This window comes from Panonychus citri, unplaced genomic scaffold, assembly GCF_014898815.1.
Source record: "Panonychus citri isolate SS breed McGregor unplaced genomic scaffold, ASM1489881v1 Contig00139, whole genome shotgun sequence".
Lineage (NCBI taxonomy): Eukaryota > Metazoa > Arthropoda > Arachnida > Trombidiformes > Tetranychidae > Panonychus > Panonychus citri.
The window spans coordinates 701483-721757 of NW_026515544.1; the positions used below are offsets into that span (position 1 = coordinate 701483).

Here is a 20275-nt window from a genome sequence, read left to right on the forward strand (position 1 = left end):
TTAATCATTATGTTAGGTTTAATTACAGAAATGAAAAATTGAAAATTGAATTGTATTAAATAACCATGATCATAATGATAATCGTAATTTTAATCAAAAAGCAAATTTTTACAAATAATGAGGTTAACCACTTGTCTCATTGTTAAGATAATAAATTAAATGAATTGAATTTTCACTATTTGCGTTTCTTGATTATTTTTCTGTTTTACAGTTTACATCACTGATTTTGTATTAAAAATCCTAAATGGTTGAAGTGAATTTTTTTTGCGGTGCATAAAACTCTTTATTTTATATTATGAGTGTCGATTCACCATTGGAACCGACTCTTGTTAGGTTGAAGTGAATTTGTATTGATTGGAAAACACTGATTAATCTTGGAATAAGAAATCTTCGAAAAGAATGATGGGTACCTGGTTAGGTTAGGTTAGGTTAGGTCGTTTGCAGAATCTGCATATTCATTACCAGCGCATCCCAGTTGATGGGGATATTAATATCACGCCAAAATCATCCGATTAGAACCACCGCTTGGGCTTAGATTAGGTTAGGTTAGGTTAGACCCGTTGAAATTTCCATAGAGTTGCAGTATCAATGTGACGCCAAAAGAACCCAATTAAAACCGACGCTTGGGAAGCGTTGAGAGAATGACCCGCTGGCATTTCCATGCTTTCACAATGTTGAATTAAATGATCACAAAAAAAATTATGTACTTTGATTCGAGACCAAGGAACTGATTGAGTAGAAACACGTTGATTAGATGAAATTAAATTCATCATGAAAAATTACAACCGTTGCGTTAGAAACGTAAACAGCAACTGACAAATTTTTTTAAATTTAAAGTAACTGATTTTGTTGAAGCGCGCGACCAACGTTGCTTTGTGATATTATAATCTTTTGACTTCATGACTATGTTTGCAAAAATTTCTAGTTATCAAAAAAACCTTCAAATGACCTTCAAGTGCGTTCTATCATGAATAACCTTTATGACATTGACCTTGAAATATGACATTTGAATATCGGTCAAATTTCCATAGACGAAATATGGACCCTATTGGTCAAGTAGTTTTTGATTAATCGTCAAAAGAAACCAACAAAGTGACTTAATTGCCCTGTACACTGAGTCACAAAATGACAAATAAAGACAAATTTTTAATACATTAATTGTAAGTTGATCAATTTAATCAAGAATTTTAGTCATAAGTAGATAAGGTTATTTCCCGACCTCGTGATTTTATCAAGTGTAATAATTACTAATAATATTAAAAATCGTCTCAAATTACGGAAAGAAATTAAGTCTTGACAATTCAGACAACTTTCTTTGCATTTATTTCAGTCGCTAGATGGAGTATAAAGTATAACGAATCTTTTACTTTCATTTTGACTAGACAAGAATAATATTGAAATTTATGTAAAATTACTAACTCACATTAGAGTGACCTTGGGGGAGGCGAGAAGATCAAACGATATATGTCCGTAATCCAAAAGATGACCTTTAGCTCACTCAAAGTTTGTTTTTCCCCACCCTACACCCAATCACCCTCTCCCTAAGTACGATATTCGCCACCGGACACTATGAATTTTAATTTATCGAAGCCTCCCCTGAGGTCGCTGTATAATTTTGAATCTGAACATGTGATTGAATGAAAACATGATTTTCTAGATGAAAATGATTCTTTTATCTGTCAAAAGGTTTGTATCTTTTAGTTTTTATAACTATCGTTGTCTTTTTAGTTCCTCTGGTCACTGGCCGATCACCTGTTCTTTTGATCATAAATGTACATTGAATTATTTCAAAGAAATTGAGAATCACTGGAAACCCATTTTGGACAGAAAATGGAAAATTTATTCTCAAAGTGTCGATCAAACTTCACCTAATCATAAATATGTTCTGGCCATGTTTCCATATCCCAGTGGATCTTTGCATCTTGGTCAGTTCATTGTGACTTTTATCAGAGTTTTGTATCTTTTAGTTTGGTCAAAATATAATCTCAGGATTTGTTTTCTCTCGTCCAGGTCATGTACGAATCTACACCACAAGTGAAGTTATGGCTCGATTTTTAAAGTTACGAGGTTTCTCAGTGACGAATCCAATGGGTTGGGATTCTTTTGGACTACCTGCTGAAAATGCCGCTCTTGAAAGGTCCTTCAGTCCAGCGACCTGGACTTATCAAAACATCTCTAACATGGAAGGTCAAATCAAAAGTCTTGGTCTATTTGTGAACTGGAGGGAAGCGACGTCCGATGCAAGTTTCTATCGATGGACACAATGGTTGTTTCTTCAATTATTTAAATCTGGTTTATTATTCAAATCAATGAGTAGAGTTAATTGGGATCCTGTTGATAAAACTGTTCTAGCTGATGATCAAGTTGATGCCAATGGTTTATCATGGAGATCAGGAGCTAAAGTTGAAAAACGTTTTCTCCGACAATGGGCTGTAAAGATCAGCGCTTTTCATGAACAACTTTATGATACCAAAAATATCGACATGGACAATCCATCCTGGAAAGAGCTGATCGCCAATCAACAATTTTTTCTCGGTCAACCAGATAGTTTTATCTTTTATTTCCAAACAAATTCAGATATACTTCCAGTTTTATGTGATTACCCTGAGTACCTAAAATCCCATGAATCATACGTAGCAGTTAACGATGAACACTGGATTACTAAACAATCATCTCAGAAAATTATTAATCCACTAAATGGAAAAGAAATGAAAATCGTAATCCTGCCCGATGATAAGTTACCTCAAAGTGGTCGAGCAGAAATCATGAACCCAAATAATGTTATTTGTGAAGAAACAAGAAAACTAGTATTGGAAGAATGTAGTAAATTAAAGTTAGGTGGTTATCGAACCTCGAAACGAAGTCATGATTGGATAATATCTCGCCAACGATATTGGGGCACACCAATTCCAATTATTAACTGCCCGTCTTGCGGAACTGTTCCCGTTCCAGAATCTAACTTACCGATAGAATTGCCCCCTGTTAAAGATTTAAATCGACTTTACTGTTCGTCCAATAATGATGGTGACAAAGTTACGAGTCGATTAGAATCTGTTGCGCCAAACGATTGGTTGAATGTTTCATGTCCAAAATGTGGCAATCCAAGTGTTCGTGAAACAGATACGTGTGATACTTTCGTCGATTCTTCTTGGTATTATCTTCGATATGCAACCGATCCACAAGATAGTCAACCCTTCAACAAGGTTGCGAACACTAAGCCAGTTGACATTTACGTCGGCGGAGCGGAGCATTGCAGAGGCCATTTACTTTATGCTCGATACATTTATTACTTTCTCAAGAGTAAAGGATTTCTAGAAACTGATTCATCCGAACCATTTGATAATCTCCTCTTTTTGGGCTATGTTCTTGGTCGTACAATAAAATTGAACAATCGATTTGTAACCGAAGATGAATATCAACAATTAATCGACTCGGGTACCAACTCACCTGATGATTTCGAAATAACCTTTGAAAAGATGTCCAAGTCAAAAGGAAATGGTGTTAATCCAATGGAGCTGATTAACACTTATGGTGTTGATTTGACTCGAACCAGTTTACTTGGTTTTGGTTTACCTCGACGAGAACGTGAATGGCATGGAAGTAAAGTCGAATTTGAAGAAATTTTTGTTCTAATGAGACGTTTGTTTCTCACAGTTGAACAATTTATCTACATACGCGAGGTGATTAGTGAGAATCCAAAAGGCCCAGTGATTAGACGTTTCATGCTCACTCAAAATATCGAAGAGCAACAATTAAATAAAACAATTGATAAATTGAACCGCGAAAGGAAGAAAACAATTGAAAAAGTAACATCGGCGTTCGAGAATATTCATCCAGCGCTTGGTATCAATATGTTGAAAAATTTTCTATTCTTGTTAAGAAAAAGTGTCCTCAATTTAGAAACTTGTTCCAATATTGAATTCGAACGATGTTTGGGTGATACAATCATCATGTTCGGACCAGTGATACCTCATTTAGCTGAAGAGTGTTGGTCAGCCTTTTCTAAATATGCTCATCAAACTGGACATAAAAAATATTACGATTTCGACGAATTAGTTATGGAGCAAAAATGGCCAACAATTGATTAGTCTCTTGAAATAGAATAACAATTAGTCTTGATTGAAGTGATAATTTGTTTTTTACTTCAATTTTTGTAATTTAATTTATTGCAATCAAAAGTGATTTTTGTATAAAAGTGTCAATTAAAAAATAAGATGAAAATGAGTAAAGTACATGATAAGATTGATCAATGAATTTAATAATTATAAAATTTAATTTAATTCTAATTATGAAGTATTAACATCAGGTGAAGGTGTATTGAATTCATTATTATTATTATCTGGTTGGTTGGTCTCTGATAATGGCGATGATGAAGATGATGATGTTGTCGATGGTGAAGATAAAGATGAAGCTGAGTCCATATTGTTAATTACTTCTGAAGTTAATTTATTTGGATTATCGCCACCACTGATTTCTTCTGTTACTGTTGACACTGTGATTGTTGGAGAATCAAGAGAATCAGAATCAACAATTATGTCTGAATCCCCATTTTTATGTTCAGCTCTTAATTCCGAATCAGGGATCGGAAAACGAGTAGTTAAGTAATTATCTTCGAGCTCAATTGTAGTTGTTTCAGCTGGAGATTCACCATTAGGAACAATTGTTGTCACCGGTTCTGGTTGTTCACTATTAGTATTGGCAGAGTTAATTGATTCTTCTGATTTACTCTCGGTTGAATCAATTGGACTATCAGGGACATTCGGAGCCTTTGGGTCCATCGATACATTAATTTCTTTCTCTTCATTATTAGTTGATTTATCTTCAGATACGGTTTCAGGTTTAACAACTATTGTGGTCACTTCATTTTCTGTCTCTGGTGATTTTGGTGAATCTTGATCAGGTTCTGAAGGTGAAGATGATTCAAGTGGATTATCATTAACCATCGATGCAGTTTCTTCAATATTCGGGTTTTCGGAAGAGGAAATGGGAGTTTCACTCGATGTATCACCAAGGGGCAATTCAGAAGAGACAATCGGCTCATCGGCAGGTTTAATCGGCGCAATTGAAGATGGCTCATTATTTGATAATGTCGTTGCCTCGACCGACGATGAAGTTGATGAAGGTAATATTTGGAAAGTGGATTCACTAGAACCTGATTGATCAATTGATTTCTCGGTTGTTAAAAGTATTGGAGTAACTGAGGCCTCTGAATTATCATCAGCCTTTGATTCAGTAACTGATGAAAGTGTGATTGGTGAGCTCGTTACATCAATTTCCTTCATATCTGGTATAATTGGATTAATCGGTAAAGTGGATGCTTCATTCAAAACTTTAATTGTTGTGACGGCATCTTTGATCATCGGTGTTGTTGTAACTGTTGATGGTGAAGATGCTTCCAAATTGATACTAGATGTTGAGGGTTTATCTGCTTCTGAAGTGGATATTTTAACAGGTTCGTCCTTCGCTAAAGTTGAGTAACTGTTATTGAAAGAAAAAGTGATCAAATGATTAAAATTAAAATAACGATCAAAGATTCTTATAAATCGCACAATGAACACTTAAAAACAATATACATAATAATAGACAGATCTAGAGAGTCATAATCAAGATTATGAAAATCTAATTTTGTAATTTTAATACAAGTATCAACAATAGATTAATTAAAAATCAATCAAAGTTTTAAGCATTAATTAGTCAACTCAATGAAAGTGTAATTAATTCTTTGATTTAATTGTACCTTAATTGTAGCTAAGTTTAGATGAGCTATACAATGTTTCGTTTACTTTCAAGATAACCCAGAAAAACCTTGACCAGTAGGAAGAGGGTCAAGATAAACAATCAACAAGAAAACACAATTAATTAATTTAATTGACGTTGAAAAATCATCTCGGAAATGAAAAAACTTTGGTAACTTCTCATAATAATATTGCAAAAATTTTGTATAATCATCTGTTCATTTTTTTTTGTATCAGGAAGTCACATCAATAATTATGACTGACAATTTAAAGATAAATTAGTAAAGTAAGAGTTAATAATTAAGGTTCAATAATTGAATTAAATCTTGTGTTTTTATTCAAATGATTTATTTCCGGTCTGATAATGAATTTTACAAGCTTCTAAGATGCAAATTAATTGTGATTAGTGTCCTAATGGCTTTCATATAATAACCTAGCCCCATGGGCCCTAAAGCTTTAATCGTTTTCAAATAATGAATAAATAATGAATAATAATCAACATGAAGTTGCTTGAGGGTAAATCATGAAGATAAAAGTTGATAACAATCAACAGGGAAGATAACAACTTTATCACATCAATAACAATCAAGAACTATGATAACTATCACTGAATATTTTCACTATCAACAGCAACACTATGGGAAAGATTGATGATTAACACAAAAGAAGGAAAAATCAATTTGATAATAACTTAATTTAGATTGATGGTAATGATGACAATATTTGTGAGCCTTGATTGTGAATGATAATGATTAAGAAAACATGATTCAATAATTATTAGGGAAAACAACTACTTGGTACCAAATGTTTAGTTCCGTTGCATTAGGTTAACCCTTTTCAATTTTGTTTCAAAAATAAATTCATTTGAATGTTAATCATCATGATCATCATTATCTCCATCAGAATCATCATTAAGAATGGACATTATCATTATTATAAACTGATTATCATTGTAGATTATAATTATTTCAATGTCAATTATGTACCAGATACAGTGAACCGGTGAACCTTGAAGCATTAACATTACAAACGAAACAATCAAATTTAATTGTTCCCGAGGATCTCTCGCAATTAAACAAAATAAAGATGAAGATGATTACTATATTATGAGTGTTTCTAAATCATTTCTAAATCATTTACCATCTGTCATCATGATCAGGAAGTGGATACATTGTACTAGGTTAATTTGCATAAAGTTAAGACATCAATGATTAATTGTTATTATTGTTTTGTTTTTCATCATTGTAATTAAATGATAAAAGACATGCTTTCTCTAGTGGAAAAGTTTAACAATCAAAGTAATATTATTATTACATTGAGAACAATGATTAAGATGAGCAATTAATTTACTTTTAATCTATGGGAATTAAATTTTATCTTTCAAATAATAAAACTTTCGGGAAGCATTGAGAAAAGTTCAAAAGACTTGAACAATTAAAACGATTCTAACAATGTATAACTAAAGTAACAAATATTATTATCATTTAACAATCAGGTGATATTGTTATTAAAAAATAATCAACTGGTCAGATGATTGTATCAATTGTATTGTATGAATATACAAAAAAAAACACAAACAATCAATTGAAAATTGTTGTCATTGGTTAACTAGAAAGTAAGAAACTGAATAAACAATTAAAAGTATCTTTAGAAAGGTAAACTTGCCAATGAAATTAACTGATTGTTTTGAAATAATGTCATGTATGAAATTGCGAATAGTAATAACGATAAAAGGAATTACGTTAATTTAAATCATCTGTTGCCAGTTTTTGCTAAAAAAAATCTCCAGCAAATGATATTAAGGTAAGATAAGAGGAAAAGATTTCTAATTACCAATGATTAACATGATGGGTAATAAAAAGAAGCAAAAAATTGAGATTCCAGTCTCAATCTCTCTGATTGTGTGAGTGTCTAGTGATCAAAATTGAATACACATTCTGAGAAAGTGAAAACCTGACCCTAAGAAATGTTAATATACGTTCCTTGACCTTCTCTGGATCTCAAGATTGATTGATAATTTATCTGAATCTTACTTGATCACTAATCTTTTTTATTCTTTCACTTTTTCCTTATTAGTATTTATAAGGAATAAGTTAGCTGCTTAATAAAAGCTCAAAAGTTGGATGAACTGAGAAGACAGAGAAGAGAGAGAGAGAGAGAGGAAGATAGATGAAGATTTGTTGATAGATAGAAAAGGGAAGAGGAAAAGTTAACAGAAGTCATCATTTCTTCCCAACAGTACTTTTGATAAAACCACTAATATTTATAATGATTGATAATCCGCACGTAGTGTGTATGTACTTACATGATAGTAGTTGACGGGGAGGGTGAAGATGATGTTGATGACGAAGATGCTGGACTATTATCTGGGCTGACAGATGTTTCCTCTTTCATTGAGGTGACCATTGATGTGGGAGTGATTGTCGTAGTTGTTGTAGTCATGGTTGTGATAAGTTTTGTTGTAGTAGGAGGAGGAGGAGGAGGTTGTGTTGATGATGGAGGTGGAGTAGCTGTAGAAGTTGTTGTAATTGGTGTGATCGGTGGAGAGGTCGTAGGTGAAGCCGATGTTGTTGACATGGTTGTGATCCTCGTAATTGATGGTCTCTTGGAAGTTGTTGTCCAGAAAGGTGTCTCAGGTTGACAATGGTCGTACCTGGGACAACATTCATTTGGTACATATTCGGGTTCACAATCAAATCTAAACTTACAATCAGCGAGGGCACAAGTTATCGAGCTTCCTTGACAGTAACACGAGTAACAAGGACTTTCAGCATTGGGTATATGATCACCATCGTTGAAAAATTTTCCATTGTGTTCACATCCTTGAGAAAAAAAAAACAATTGAAGAAAAAATTAAAAAATCCGAAAAGAAATTTAAAGGAATTAAACTAATTAAACAAAGAAAACAATCAATCAATCAATTTGAAACATAAAAACAATACAATTAACTTTATACACAATTTACAGTTAATTTAAATATAATTATTATTCATTGATGCAGGAAAGTTAGAGATGGAAAGATAATTAAAGTCTAACAACAATAGAGTTAACAATTAACTCCAAAAATTAGAGGGAAAATGTTAAATGTTGGGCAATACAATTAAAAATAGAAAGTCGATTGGAAAGCGAAAATGATTAGATAACAATAACTCACCGCATTGATATTCTGGACAACATTCACCTTCCCGGCGAATCGCCTTACATCCTGGTTTCACTTTGCACTCTCTTAGCACACATGAGAAACCCGGAGGTCTACATTTACACGATTCACAGGGATCATCCGTTGGAATGGGATCACCGTCATGATAGATTATACTGTCAACAATACATGCTATCGAAATTAGAGATAATAGAGAAAATAGTAAAATAAAAGAGGAAAAATGAAACAAAGAAAAAAATATCAATTGTGAGAATTATATTTAACATCAGGTTAACATGAATAAGTCAACATTTAATTTCTAAATAGAAAAAAGTTGAATAACAAACTATTACATTTCTATTGAAATTATTTTGGATAAAAATTAGAATAGGAAGCTAATTAATTTAGAAAATAAAAGTTGGGAATATAAAATATTCGGTTAAATAATTTTTCTTTTACCTGTTTCATTTGCTATGTAAGAAAAGGCTCTTCTATCTCGAAATAAAGAAATCGGTGTTGAATTGGAGGGCTGGAGAATCATCCCAATCACAACAAGAAGCACAATTAACATCTTTCAAAAGTTGGTTGTTGATTTAAAGTTGATTAAAAAGACAAAATTATCGAAGAAAAAACAAAAAGAAATATCAAAAGTAAAAATACTAGACAAAATTCATAAAAATTGAATAACAAGGTAAATATAATCGTTTGAGGGAATCAAATTGTCCAATATACTTAATTGTAGAACTAACAATTTAAAAGAAGAAATCAAACTATCAATAGAATGATGAAGAAGAATAATAATAAAAAAGTTGTCAGAACAGCAACTAGATTCCAACAAATACTGAACAGATAATGAGAGAAACTTTTTGTTCACTGACAAGGTAAACAAAAAGTGACGGCAGTGGGAGAGGGAGAGGAGAGGAGAGGGTTTCCTTTTCTGATGAGTCTCAGGTGATGCACTGCAATAGGTGGAAAGCGAGATAAAACTGACAGGTAATGTTGAGATCAAATGTAATCTTTTCTCAAGCAAGAAAAAGTTCAAATGAGAGAGACCTTCTTGTGATCATTAATCTCATTCATAGTTAGAGCTCAAGGTTTTAGATTCAACCTGTTTGTTTATTGTTTCCATGTTTACAATTAAAGGTAATTCTTTAAGCGCTTTTTTTGATTCCAATTTTCATTTTAATTTTAATTGAAGAAAACTAATCAGATGGATTAGAGATTAATTATCTTCTCAATATGGATTAAATTCCGATTTTACAAAGATTTTAATCTTTAACGTTTTCCTTTTTCCATGAAATTTAATATTCGAAGGAATTTTCATTTTTTTTTTTCCATTAGAAGTGATTTTTCTTTTCTCCGCTTGAGGCTCTGTTGTTTCTCTGTTGGAACCGATTTGTTTTGATTTTTTCTCTATTAACATTTTCTGTTCAAAAAATTAATTGTATTATTTTTTTGTCGTAATTAATTAATTATTGTTAACTATTCTTCTTGCTTTTGATTTTGTTAATTACATTAATGGTTTATCCTGTCTGTTAATTAATATATTCCTGTGGCTAGAATCTTGTGTAATATATTTTACATTTTCATTCTCTTGATTGCTTTTCTTTTGTTTGATATTTTCTTTTTTTTAAGTGTTTTCATTTTCTTTTATCAGATCTGATTGTGATATCACGATTTGGTTTGATCTATTTTGAGCTTTTCATTTTTTTTTGTTAAATTTAAGCTTTTTTGTTTCTTATTGCTTTCTATCCAAACTATTTTTTCTCTATTGTTTCTATTACCATGATTCAGACACCGACAATCAATGCTTCTTGTCAACCTGTGATAATGCAGCAAGACATGACAACCATAATGTTGCCTGGCACTTCAACCAACGCTGTTTACTATGGGAACATGGATTATACTAACAATTTGACCGCCAACAACAATGTAAACCATTATAACGAGGTAAGTTTATTCATGAGTCACTAGTTGCTGATTCTCCATTTACTTTGATTATTTTTACAATCAAATGTGGTAGATAGTTTTATATCTGCTAAATTTCATTTGTTCAAATCTTTATTTTATTCACAGGCTCAAGGCTCTGAAGAATCCAATGATATCGTGAGTCAAGGTGCATCACAACAATCTAAAAAAGGTTCAAAAGCTAGTAATGTTTTACCTTTCTGGGGAAATGAGAGGACTATGAATCTAAATACTTTACTTTTAACCAATATTAAAAACAGTCCCTACTTCAAGGTCAATCTGTACTCTTTGAAAACTTACCATGAAGTTATCGATGAAATCTGGAATCAAGTAAAGCATATGGAGCCATGGGAAAAAGGATCTCGACGGGTAAGATTTATATTGTCCATTATTCGTTCAATCAATTTTAACTGTTCTTTTTCTTTCTTTTTTGCTTTTGCTTTTTCTTCAGGTGAGTGGCCAAACTGGAATGTGTGGATCCGTTCGTGGAGTCGGGGCTGGCGGTATTGTTTCTACTCCCTTTTGTATTCTTTATAAATTGTATACCCTTCGTTTAACTAGAAAACAATTGATGGGCCTTATAAAGCATAAGGACTCGCCTTTCATTCGAGCACTTGGATTCATGTACATACGATATACTCAACCACCTTCATCTTTTTGGGAATGGTTATCTCCTTATCTTGACGATAGCGAAGAGTTTGATGCCAAAGCTGGTGGTGGACAAAAAATGACAATCGGGCAAATGTGTAGGCATCTTTTGGTTAAACTTGAGTGGTTTTCAACTTTATTTCCAAGAATTCCTGTTCCAATACAAAAAGAAATTGAGACCAAACTTAACGAATACGACAATGGTAATTGGGGTGATGGAGGAAACAATTACGAGGATAACGAAACATATGAAGGAGGAGGAGAAGAAATGGTTGAAGAAGGACCAAAATATTACGACAATGATAATAGCAAGCCAGCTCGATCTTACGAAGAAGATGATGATTACAATAGTCGTGATAGGAAAATCAAATATAAATCCGAAAGGAAAATGAATCATCGTTACAGAAGCCGCTCTCGAAGTAGAGAAGACTCTTCCAGGAAAAGTTTCGATGAAACCAGAGGTAGATCTCGTGCCTATCAAAGAGATTCTCCTAGTGATAGAGTTAAAGAAAGATCATATGACAGAGTGAGAGATAGATCATTAGATAAATACCGACTTAAATCTCCAAAAAGATCACCTGATAGATCTCAAGTTCGATCGAGAGATCGTTCTAGAGATCGATCTTTTGATCGATCAAGAGACCGATCAAATGATAGACGAAAACGTCATCGTTCCCATCGATCTCCTAACGATAAGAAAAGGTCTCGTGAACATAAACATAAAAGGCGACATTAAATATTTTTGTAATCTCAAATCCAATTGTAATTTAACGCCAATCACTTCATAGTATCTCATCAGATTGCTTAAATGTACAAAATCATTACTCACGGAATGAAATAAACACCAATTACAATTTGAATCACTTTTACAATTTTATTATATCCATGATAATAGATATTAGTTAATCAAAAACGTTATCATGTTCTTATAAACCAAGAATCAAGGTCATCGCCGTGTTGCAATTTTATCCATATTAAAGCCTAACAATTTGATTACATTTGCTTAGACTAAATGTTCTTTTAATGATCATGAACTGGTCAAACTTTCATTGATTATTGATCACTTTTTGTCCTCCTTTTTGGCCAATGGTTGGCCCTTTTCTTTTCCACGAAGTTTCATTCCCAAGTTTCTCTCCAATTTAGCGAGAACTTGCTGATTTGGAATGGCTTTGCCGCTTTCATATTCATTGACAACTTGCACTTTCTCACAGATTTTAGTTGCAAGATCTTTTTGAGTCCATCCTTTTTCTTGACGACCTTTTTGGATCAATTTTCCAACATCAATGCCAACCGTATTATGGTGAAGATTTTCAGTCTCTCGGTCCAGTTTAGCAGTATTCAAGGTTGTTCCGTGCTGTTTATTAGTAGCAGCATTGAATTTCTTTGAAGTCTCAATAGGTATTCCTTGTTTCTGAGCAGCATTTATGGCCTTACTTGTTTTCATAGACACTGGTTTAACTGGACGCTTTCGAAGAACAGTAACTGTATCCCAATCAGAAGACATTATCGATACTCAAGATAATACAAATTAGCCTGCAGAAAATAAAGAAGAAATCTTGTAAAGATAATTTGATACAACAAAGAAAAAATAGAAGAGCAAATTAAACAAGTACAGTAGTTACAGAAATATCTAGAAAATCCGAAAACAAAGAATCCAAAACGAAGGCAGTTAAAAACTCACAAAGGTTTAAGGAAAGAAGTTAGTTGATTTACTTACAAGAAAATGAAAAAAGACGATTGATAATAAAGGCAAATGAAATCGTTACAAACAATTAATTCTTTGATTCAGATTGAGTTCAACAAATGAGGATCAATGAGATTGCAATTAAAGAAAAGAAAACAAACAAACAAAAAACTCGAACAAAAGAAACACCAGATGGCAGGACAATCGATTCGCTTTTTACGAGAAAATGATCGATGAGAACCGATCAATTGGAATTATGTCTTCTATTTCGTAACGAATTAAATGATTCGAGTTATGAAAGACGTTTATGACCTTGAGCTCTCTACAGTTTTAGTCGTTCTTCAACAACTAAATCCATTATTATGAAAGTAGAAAAGCTCGATGGCGAAATTGATCTTCGGACTTTAGATCAGAATTTCACTTCAACACTTAACCTTCTCATCGGAAGTGAGTGTTGATGTCGATGTTTTTTCAATAAACTTTATATTCGCCTAAAAAATCAAGCTAATTAGCTTCATAATTGAATTTCGATCAGTTTTAATGGATTTTATTTCTGTATGAAGAATAAGATAACATCTGATCAACGAGCTTTTCGGGTTTTCTCCCTTGGTGACGCTCTTTAAAGTTTCAGAATAAAAAGAATCATTTTAATGTTTATTTCTATTGGTTTCCGTTGAATTAAATTTCTCAAAATCAGTGAGCGAGTTAATTGCTTAACATTTTCTTCAAAGTTATTTTTTAATCAACCGACATTTACCATTATCGAAATAAACCAATTCTAAAGAAATTAAATTCTAAACCTGAAGGCCTCAAATCTGAGTTTTTGTATTCGTATCCGGATTTCGTTGAACATCAATTGGTTCTTGGTGTGATTAACCTGTTCAATTAATAAAAGAATTAATTAATTTAAATTTATATCAATTAACGACGCGACTGTGACTCTAAGTAATTGACTTTTCTTCTCAATTCAACTGCTCTCTTTGAATATTTTACTTTCTGTCAAGAGATGACTCTCAGCACAAGGAATAAGAAAACAGTTTAATTTGTTAATTTCTATCTTAAGCCATCAAATCATTTAACTAAATTGCTCATCCCAATAAGACTGTGATTCTCTCAAATTGTAATCAATTTCTCATCCCAAATCAAAGTTCACTTGTTACACTGATCGCTTTTCATTATCTGACTTATTCTCTTGTCACAATCTCATCTGTTTACCTATTGTCAATTTGTCTGTTCACTTGTAAAGAGAAAATCTCTTGGTTCCAATTTTGGAAAATTTCATTTTCTTTATTTGTTTACTTGTTTCCATTTTCTCTTTGATACTATTTTTCTCTTTCCAAAAGTTACATACTCTTTCCAACGCTTCAAATTCTGCTCTTTGCCTAATCTCTTCCTTCTGATTGATTAGTATTTTCGCTTTTCTTCTTCATTTCTCTCTCTCTCTCTCTCACACACTTTATTTTTCCTCCTCTTTTTCCATTTAATCATTGGGATAAATGAGTGATTACGATGCTCAAAAAGACGAAATTCTCGCCATTAAGAGTATTTTTGAAAGTGATAACCTGTTTGTCCATGAAGATTGTCGAAGAGGTGTTTTCATCGCCAGTCCAGTTCTACCCGAACCTCCATTGATCATCACCTACTCATTGAAACGTAAAGATAATGGATCATTGGACAGTTTCTCTATTGATTATCTACCACCTTTTGAATTTCAATTTGAATTACCTGATTCTTATCCATCCAAAGATCCACCGAGATTCTTATTAAGCTGTGAATGGCTTTCAGGTCAAGATTTGCGAAAGGTTTGCGCTCGTTTGGATAAACTTTGGGATGAAACGCAAAGTGAAATTCTTTACCAATGGTTTGACTTTCTACTACACGATTTAATCAATTTTCTGGAGATCAGGTCACCATACAATATCACCACTAAAGTTCTTGCACCGATCGTGAATAATTACAGAGGCGGAGAAAAAAATGATCCCGATGGCTCAAAAACCTACTCACGCAACACCAATGGAACAACATCAACAGAAGACTCTAAACAAAAACCAATTAATGGTCACTCATCATCAAAATCCAACTCAAGTTTACATTTACCAGGAAAATGCCAGTGGCGTCGTTTACATAATTCACCAGGCACAAAATATTACGATCGACGTGGCAGATTTATTCGCTTGGGTCCAGGGTTAATTGAACGAATGAAACGCTATGACTCAACTAAAAGAAAAGAGCGTTTTGAGAATTCTAAAATCGAATGTGGAATATGTTTCTCATCGTTTTTTGGCATTGATACCGTTGCTTTCGGCTGTGATCATTACTATTGTGCAAATTGTATCAAAACATATCTGGAAACTTTAATCGCAAATGGTCAAGTTCACTCACTCGTTTGTCCATTTGATAAATGTAACAATACAGTTGACCCAGAGATGGTTAAAGTTCTGGTTGGACCAGACTTATATCAAAAATATGATTCTATTCTACTTTCATCAGCCATTGGTAATCTCGGTGGAATCATCTATTGTCCTCGTATTAATTGTCTTAAACCAATAATAACCGAACATGATCCGGATATTGAGAAATTGGTCCATTGTCCATATTGTGACTTCGCCTTTTGCACTTCCTGTAAGATGACCTACCATGGAGTTGATCCATGTAAATCTTTTGCTGATGAAGATGAGAAGATATTTATTCTTCGAGAATATGATGAGGCTGCACCTGAAAAGAAAAAGCTCATGGAAAAAGAATATGGAGAAAAGTTCCTATTCCAACAATTACTAGATTTTAAGAACAAGAATTGGCTAAAAGACAATAGTAAACAATGTCCCAGTTGCGCTTATTCAATCCAAAAGATCGACGGATGTAACAAAATTCATTGTTTCCGGTGTAATTGTAATTTCTGTTGGCTTTGTTTAGCTAAATTACGAAGTGATAATCCTTATCTTCATTTCCGTGATAAAAAATCTCCTTGTTTTGCTAAATTGTTTGAAGGTGTAATACAAGATGAGGATACCGATGACGATGACGACGAATGGGAAGAAATGAATGAAGATTTCTTATTCCAAGATTAATCAGTATTTTCCAATCAATACAAATTCACTTCAACCATTTAGGATTTTTAATACAAAATCAGTGATGTAAACTGTAAAACAGAAAACTAATCAAGAAACGCAAATAGTGAAAATTCAATTCATTTAATTTATTATCTTAACAATGAGACAAGTGGTTAACCTCATTATTTGTAAAAATTTGCTTTTGATTAAAATTACGATTATCATTATGATCATGGTTATTTAATACAATTCAATTTTCAATTTTTCATTTCTGTAATTAAACCTAACATAATGATTAACACTGAAATAACGGTGGAATGTATTAATTGTTGGAAAGATAATTTAATAAAATGGAGTTTTAAATGTTTGATAGAAAAATACAATTAGTGATCAACAAGTTTAATTTATACAAATAAAACTATTGATTGTTTTGTAGTTAAATAACAAGAAAGATTTGACTAGTTAACTGTTGAATAAGTATAAATAGAATAGAAAAGAAAAGAAAAAAAGTAATTGTCACAATTAGACAGAAACAGCGGCTTCATTGAGAATTTCTTCCAATCGATGTTTGTTGGCCTTCAATTTATTCGCATCTCGACCTGGGCTACTTCGATGAAGAAGTTCCATCGCATTGTAATACTCTTGGCCATTGAATTGTGGCCCCCGTTCCTCGATCAAGGCCAGAATCTCTTCCGGGGAAGAATAGAAAAGCTCAAAATATTGTCTCGCTGTGTCAAGAGCGACTTCTCGACTCATGGTGATGCTCGTCAGATTTTGTTGGATTGCGAAAATGTTGCGACAGATTTTCTTGACTCCATTGTGATTGATGCGATCAATTGAAGACGCGCTGTTGATTAAAATTGTCGCCACCAAATGGGAAACCCCTTCGAAGACATATTTCAATTTCCATTGTTGCAATGATAAACTTAGAGCTTCATCCACACTGGACAGATCTTTGTTCAACTGGACCACCTCGACATCGGGCTCTTGGGCATCGATTCCAGGGGCAAAGTTGCCTTTGGTCACACGTAACAGGTAATAGAAACAGTGAACTCTCACCTCGAGATGCAACACCAATAGACAAGCCGAAAGTTTCGAACTCTCGTCCCAACTGATTAAGAGCAGCAATGGAAACATCAGCTAAATTGATCACATCAATTTGACTTTTTGTTGATTCATTTGTTGATTAGATTGATTAGATTGATTAGTCGATGGATTCAATAGACTCATGAGTGTCACTCTGAGCTTGAGACTTGGAGAGACTTGTTGCCAAAGCGAATATGTGACTTGCAAGCCATTCGAGGCTCTCCTGTAATTGTCCCAACGACTTGAGTTGACTGACATCGGACAGAATTTCGTGATTAGGTATTAATGTGTCTTGGGTCAAATTGCTGGCCAGAATTTTGATTCCTTCTTGTTTCGCAGTCTAATCACTTCGAGACTCGTCAAAAGTCATCGATGATCCAATCGACCCTAAATTGCGACCTCGCACTTCTCGATATGGTTTCTGAGCACTCGGCCAATTGGGTAAATCTTTCAAGAATCTACTGATATCCTCGTCCTTGGCCCAAGTCGCACTGATGATTCGCTTGTCCTCCGATTCGGGCTGGACTATCCCCCGATAGGCCGATGAACAAGACTCTTTGAAACTCGACAAAAGGTTGCAGATGAAGGTCAGAAATTCATACATTGGAAGGGCAAAGATGAGATTCTTCAAGTCTTGAGCTGCTTTTCCACGACCAGAGCACTTTGGAGAATGGGTCGACTTTGGTTGAGTTTGTTCATCGTGTCGGGGTCTGAGACGATTCTCCAAGCATCCAGACTTTTGTTGGCCGTGTCCAGTATCCGGTCCAGATCAATCTTGATTTGATTGAAGAAAAGTTTCACACAACTGATCAGGTAGGAATAAAGTGGACAATGGTTTCCCTCTTCCAGATTGAGTTGGTCGTCAATGTCCCAAATGAATCTCATGAGTGGATTGAAAAACACGACGATGTTTTCTGCCGCCGGTTCACAGACCAGATATTGTTCCGTGTCACTGAGAGACAAGTCGATCGAGTCCATGGCATTCCCACCGCTTCTTTCCGCCTTCTCTTTCATGGCTTCCTTTTGCTCTTGCAAATAGGCGTTCAGACTCATCGCATGTGAGGAAGAGTCAAATTTGAAGAGGGGAGTTTTCTTCATCTTGTTGAAACTGCTCCCAACTGAGACACTTAGGGCAGGTCGTTTGCGAACAAAGTAGCTGTTCAGATCGGCTAGTGAGGCGGTCGAATGGGCCAACATTTTACTGTCCTGAGAAGCAGCGGCGATGCTTTTTTCCATTGCATTCGCCCCACTGATGTCCAGATAGAGATCAGCGACCATTTGCAACACTGATTGGATTTTGTTCCAAATATCGGACGAATTGTAGAAGACGATTCTTTCGCCAACCGAGCCTTCGCACTGGGCCAAACTCGCCTTGAGACACCCAAGTAAAATGGTCTCATGCAACGAGACCACCACTCGAAATTGTTGGAACAACAGTTCGAACAATTCCTGCAGCAAGTAGCATCGATGTCCCTCATCCTTTAGCACCAACGAGCACCTCAAACAAACAGTAGTCGGTCCATTGATCAGCGTTGAGTTGTTTCCACTGGAATGGCAATTGTTGCTCTGATTAACAGTAGCAATCAATTCCCGAGCAGTGCGTTTCACCAAATTGACGAGCTCCTTTTCCATCCGATCTTTGATCACTTCGACTGCCTCTGGAATTTTCCTCAATAAACACAAACAATCAACTAGTAAACCAATGAATTGTTTGCTATCATTTTCGATGTCCAACTGACTTTCACTAGTCTCTAGTTTCGTCGTGTCCTCGGCCACGTCTGTTTGCGAACTCAAATTAGGACTTTGATCTAAGAACGGAAGAGAGAGAAGAGAAGAGAAGAGAAATTATTGACTGAAAAAAGACAAGAAGGAGAGAAAGTGAAATGATGACCACCAACTTACGGCGAACAGACAAAGAGCTCAAGTAAAGAGTCGGCGAGAGAATATCGGCAATCGACACTTTTCGTGACGGACCGGTTGGTCCATCCTTTCGTCTCTCAGAGGCCGTTCTCTTGAACTTTTTCACCAAATGGGCCGTCGACCTCGCGTAAATGTGCCGGTGAATTTCGTCCAACAACAAGTTGTACATTTGGTCTTTTCTACACAGCAGATCGGCTTTCACTTCTTTCAAGGCCTCGACATGTTGCAAATTGGACTCCAAGGAAGAGACCGAATTAACTAGGAGTTGAGTCGCTTGCAGGTACTTTTTCTTGTCCACAAGGTCGTTTACTTCTTCCGGAACTCGAGTCACATTTTCTACTTGACTGAGTAGCTCGAGCACATGGCGGTTCTCCACTGATTCTTTCCACAATTTCCGCAACTCGTCCTTTTTGCACCTCAACAGATCTTTACATGTAATCAGGTTTTCCTTCATGTTCTTGCAATTTTCCTTGGAACTCTTCAGTTCTGTCGACACCTTACTAAAGGCATTCATGACCGCTGTAAGATCCGAATGGTGAGTAACAATCAGCTGATCAAGGCGACCATCACTTTCGCCAAAGTCTCTTTCAAGATTGGCCTTTTCTCGGTCCCTTTCATCAACATCTCGACTCGCAGTCAACGATCTGATTACGGACATTAAAAGGCCTGTCTAAGGGTGCAAAGAGAGTGAGAGAGGAGTAAATAAAAAAGAATAGAAAACAAGACTAAATGAGAAAAGCTAAAAGAAGAAAGAAATGAAAACTTACCGATGATTCTTTACTCATTGTTCTTGACATTCTCGGTGGTCTTTTCGGTTGATTATCAGACATGATTCATTCGGATGCTTTTATATGAGAATTCAAGTTTTATCTCAATTATGGGAGAGAATTTATCAAGATGATGTTGGGAGATTGTTGAAAATGAAAAGTAAACACAAAAAGAAAGAGAACAAGAAGAGAGAGAAAGAGAAAGAGAAAAACAAGTTTCTCTTCAAAATGGAAACGAATCTCTTGTTGACTGATGATCTTTTCAAAGGAACAAATTT

At 34.5% G+C, this 20275-nt stretch overlaps 5 protein-coding genes and 1 pseudogene across 8 annotated transcripts; 3 read left to right on the plus strand and 3 right to left on the minus strand.

Moving 5' to 3' along the window:
* The first annotated feature begins 112 nt into the window (after nt 1-112).
* LOC128394334 (leucine--tRNA ligase-like) lies at nt 113-4232 on the plus strand. Its single transcript, XM_053354656.1, has 3 exons — nt 113-247; nt 334-1925; nt 2011-4232. Exons 2-3 carry the CDS (start codon nt 1658-1660, stop codon nt 4086-4088), a joined length of 2346 nt encoding a protein of 781 aa, XP_053210631.1. The 5' UTR covers nt 113-247; nt 334-1657; the 3' UTR covers nt 4089-4232.
* A 5-nt stretch (nt 4233-4237) lies between these two features.
* Nucleotides 4238-9936, minus strand: LOC128394338 (uncharacterized). Its single transcript, XM_053354660.1, has 4 exons — nt 9334-9936; nt 8890-9066; nt 8041-8557; nt 4238-5478 (listed from the first exon to the last, which is right to left on the minus strand). The coding sequence occupies exons 1-4, from the start codon at nt 9443-9445 to the stop codon at nt 4287-4289; spliced, it is 1998 nt and encodes a 665-aa protein (XP_053210635.1). The 5' UTR covers nt 9446-9936; the 3' UTR covers nt 4238-4286.
* Nucleotides 9937-10281: 345 nt separating this feature from the next.
* LOC128394346 (pre-mRNA-splicing factor 38B-like) lies at nt 10282-12350 on the plus strand. Of its 2 annotated transcripts, XM_053354668.1 has the most exons (4): nt 10282-10442; nt 10669-10824; nt 10951-11211; nt 11294-12350. In XM_053354668.1, the coding sequence occupies exons 2-4, from the start codon at nt 10705-10707 to the stop codon at nt 12224-12226; spliced, it is 1314 nt and encodes a 437-aa protein (XP_053210643.1). In that variant the 5' UTR covers nt 10282-10442; nt 10669-10704; the 3' UTR covers nt 12227-12350. The 2 variants fall into 2 exon arrangements, with proteins under 2 accessions (XP_053210643.1, XP_053210642.1); XM_053354667.1 differs by lacking the exon at nt 10282-10442 and having other exon boundaries at nt 10465-10824.
* LOC128394371 (endothelial differentiation-related factor 1-like) lies at nt 12345-13363 on the minus strand. 3 transcript variants are annotated; one of them, XM_053354694.1, is made up of 2 exons: nt 13208-13363; nt 12345-13023 (listed from the first exon to the last, which is right to left on the minus strand). In XM_053354694.1, the coding sequence occupies exon 2, from the start codon at nt 12992-12994 to the stop codon at nt 12551-12553; it is 444 nt and encodes a 147-aa protein (XP_053210669.1). In that variant the 5' UTR covers nt 12995-13023; nt 13208-13363; the 3' UTR covers nt 12345-12550. The 3 variants fall into 3 exon arrangements, with proteins under 3 accessions (XP_053210669.1, XP_053210671.1, XP_053210670.1); XM_053354696.1 differs by having other exon boundaries at nt 13113-13253; XM_053354695.1 differs by having other exon boundaries at nt 13104-13239.
* Nucleotides 13364-13822: 459 nt separating this feature from the next.
* Nucleotides 13823-16454, plus strand: LOC128394343 (E3 ubiquitin-protein ligase RNF14-like). Its single transcript, XM_053354665.1, has one exon. It carries the CDS (start codon nt 14671-14673, stop codon nt 16240-16242), a length of 1572 nt encoding a protein of 523 aa, XP_053210640.1. The 5' UTR covers nt 13823-14670; the 3' UTR covers nt 16243-16454.
* A 92-nt stretch (nt 16455-16546) lies between these two features.
* LOC128394329 (exocyst complex component 4-like) lies at nt 16547-20229 on the minus strand (annotated as a pseudogene).
* Between the last annotated feature and the right edge of the window lie 46 nt (nt 20230-20275).